General features: G+C 33.0%; 1 protein-coding gene across 2 annotated transcripts; it reads left to right on the top strand.

Annotated features, from left to right (window-relative positions):
* LOC107638088 (F-box protein CPR30-like) lies at positions 387–2125 on the top strand. Of its 2 annotated transcripts, XM_021121890.1 has the most exons (3): positions 387–694; positions 1136–1550; positions 1796–2125. In XM_021121890.1, the coding sequence occupies exons 1-3, from the start codon at positions 425–427 to the stop codon at positions 1837–1839; spliced, it is 729 nt and encodes a 242-aa protein (XP_020977549.1). In that variant the 5' UTR covers positions 387–424; the 3' UTR covers positions 1840–2125. The 2 variants fall into 2 exon arrangements, with proteins under 2 accessions (XP_020977549.1, XP_016196748.1); XM_016341262.2 differs by having other exon boundaries at positions 387–1550.

Raw genomic sequence — 3465 nt, 5'->3', positions numbered from 1 at the left:
TTAAAGAAAATCATATATATAATTATAAATAATTCATAATTTATTTTCTAAAAATCTGGGGCTTACAAGCTGTGTCAACTTGCATGTATAATTCAAATCAGGTAGGGTCGAATTATATACGAATTTTGGCTACATATTTCGAATCGATCAACTTCCAATTACTGTTGGTTTGTAATTGGAATTAATTTGATTCGAATTACATAAAAACAGGCTTTTGATTGATCCATGTTACATTTTTAGCTTTAATTGAATCATGTAATTTTTTCTCTATTTTGATTTAATAGTGTAATTTGCCCTACAATTTATTGTCTAATTACAAAGAGACCATAAAATTAACTATATATAAAATGGGAGATCACATGTGAATTGAATTGTCACAGCTCACAAGGCACAACCCTAACCACAAAACAATAAGAGAAGAAACATGGAGAGGAAGCACATGGGCATGAATGACATCCTCCCTCCGAAGCTCATTCACCGAATCCTTCTAAGGGTACCCGCCGAAGACCTGCTTCGCCTCAGATTCATTTCAAAACTTTGGCACTCTCTCATTTCCCATCCAGACTTCGCCGAATCACATTACAACGTAATTTCTGCCGCATCTTCCCATTCGCACTTCTTCGTCCTAAAAGACAATACTAATGCTTACTGTGTTCAGCTCGACACGCTATTTCATGTTCCAACACAGAAAGAGGTATCTCTCCCTTCCATCATCATGCCACGTTATGATTTTCGTACCATAGGATCCTGCAGAGGCTTTCTTCTCTTAAACGAAAAACCAAATTTTGTTATATGGAACCCAGTCACTGGATCCAGCAAAACAATATCTTACTCTCGTATTAACCTCCCGCACAATGATGCAATTCGATATGGATTTGGTTTCGATGCATCACGAGATGACTATTTAATAGTTCTATCTTGGCTTGATAATCGTTACAACCAACACCGCTTAGTTTGCTTTTCGTTGAGAACCAATTCATGGATTAATCTCGATGCCGCACTCCCCAAATCCATGTGTAGGTGGCCGAAGCAGAAACTTTCTGGGTTTTTCTTACATGGCGCTATTCATTGGTTGTGTTACTCTAGATCTGATGAAGATTACATTGATGATGGTATTCTTATCTTTGATTTGAAGGAAAGGAGTTTCTCCGAGATATCTATACCAAAACAACTTGAAGGGTGTCATCCCATTAATCTCATCGTATTAGGAGGGTGCCTAGCCTTGTATTGGAATGACGTTGACAACAATAAAACTAAGATATGGGTTATGAAAGAATACAAAGTGCCGTCATCTTGGATTTTAATATATGAGATTCCTTATGGTATGCCTGTATGCACATCCAATGGAAGTGACATTATTGCGCTAAATTTTACTCCGATATATTCCAAGATAAGGTTTGGCAAATATAACGTCAGGGGAGAGCTTCTAAATCATTCTCCTCCACCTCTTTCTCCATATTGTTACTTCTCTTTTAGTTTCTGTGTATATACAGAGAGTCTCTTGCCATTGCCCGGTGACATTAAGGATAGGGATAAGAAGAAGAAAACTGGTATGTAAACTATTCTCCTATGCTTTGCACCCTGTTGCTTTGTGATTATTGAAAAAGTACCAAGCAAGATGTATCATGCATAAAGTTGCATTCAGATATGAGATTTGACTATTGATGGTATGAAATTACAATTTATCATTAATCACTTTCTTGCTTCTTACAGTCCAGTCTTATGGTGAGGCTTAAGGTTTAGCTATGTTTTCATGTATAAAGCTGTGACCTTTACCCGCTGATCTTCTTTGCAGGCCAAGAATGTTTTGAACAACATGATGATGTTGCCAAAGATTAGAATGACAATGGGGTCAAATAAAGGAAGAGAATATGGAGCAAGCATATCAGTGGACAACGAACATACAGGCGAACAATTTAGAGTTTTAAATAAATTGTAGGATTAACAAGTTGAGCATGAAGAAGATTGAAAACCTTCAATTTTATTTTTCTTTGGAAGTATGGTTTTCTTTCCAAATTTCGCTTTGTTAGTTATGCTGTGGACACTAATTAAGTAATAACAGTCTTGTGTAGCTGTTTCTTTCCCTGTTTCTCCTTGGCTTCTATCCAAGTATCATTACAAAAAAGACTACTTAACTTACTAGCTCCTTCCATTTTCTTTTTCTTTTGGTTGTTTAATAGCTAGAGATGAGGTAAGGAATGCTTAAATGTTAAAGAACAATCATATGTCAGAATGTGCTAGATTTTTATTGATTTGGTTTGAACTGGCTTAAGCATTTTTTTAAATAGATAAATTCTTCTATTTAGTTTGAAGTTATCTTGTTTCTATATACTAATTGCAAGGGAGAAGTAAAAAATATATCAATGGACGAAGGCAACGATGGGACCTAAACAACACTTCAAGTAATCAGGTATACATTCAAAGCAGTTTTACTCGCGTGTAAATATATACTATGGTAGGTATTGGACACAAGCATATTATACAAGAATGAATCTCACATAAAAATGCACATCTATTAGAACCGTAAAACTGTTGTTACCTTGTTTCTGTCAAGAGCAGCAGCAATATCAACCATAAAAGAAATTAAGCATATTATACATGTAAGAAAATATTTTTACTTTGTTAACTTAGCCTAAATAATGAAAGACCAACTTGTCATTTTAAAATATGATAAATGACTTTATTTTTTGTATTTTATTTTTATCAGAGACAAATGAACTCTTTTCATATTTAAGATTTTGGATATGAAATCTATTAAAGAAAATCAATGTTAAGAGTTTATACATGTGACCTATTTTTAATCAAATGTTTAACAGATTATAAATACTGAAAAAATCAAATAGAACAAAAAAAAAATGTAGTGGTAATATAAAATAATAAAGGTAAGAGTACAGTAGAATTGACCAATACAAATAGAATTATTCCACCACCATATATATAACATTAATAATCAACCAACATGCTGTTGCCTAGTCCTATATATATATATAGTTTGTTGAAATTTGATCTTGTTAGGAATTGAAAAGAGATTCACAATATATTTTACTCCCACTTCCAAAAGCAAAATCCCAAGGCTTTTAAGCAAAGTTTGCATCATTATTATATATGCACTTCTAATATACATGCTTTTAGATAAGTCATACCCACCACTCAACACTTGTGTATCATCATCATATGGAAACTAGCTTTTACAATAATGTTCATCCTCAAAAGTGAGCATTTTATTTAAAAGGGTGGACTTTTTAAAAGTCACCACACATACATACATATATAATTTAGGTTGTTTAAATGTTACTAAAATCCGTTAGGTAAAATTACCATAATGCATGGATATCAGCTCTTTACCAATAATTTGTCCATGTACTACTTAGTTTCTTAAAAAAAAGTTAATTATATAATACAAGTTTTTATGCTACTATAAGGCTGATAATAAATAACAAGACATAAAAGACAGAGACATAAAAT

This window comes from Arachis ipaensis, chromosome B04 (assembly GCF_000816755.2).
Source record: "Arachis ipaensis cultivar K30076 chromosome B04, Araip1.1, whole genome shotgun sequence".
NCBI lineage: Eukaryota > Viridiplantae > Streptophyta > Magnoliopsida > Fabales > Fabaceae > Arachis > Arachis ipaensis.
This window is presented reverse-complemented; position numbering and strand designations above follow the sequence as displayed.

What these genes read in the sequence shown, in the direction of transcription:
- LOC107638088 (XM_016341262.2), top strand. Translation starts at nt 425, where the DNA reads ATGGAGAGGAAGCACATGGGCATGAATGACATCCTCCCTCCGAAGCTC. An exon ending in GGATAAGAAGAAGAAAACTG is followed by an intron (nt 1,551 to 1,795) that starts GTATGTAAACTA and finishes TCTTCTTTGCAG; the next exon opens with GCCAAGAATGTTTTGAACAA.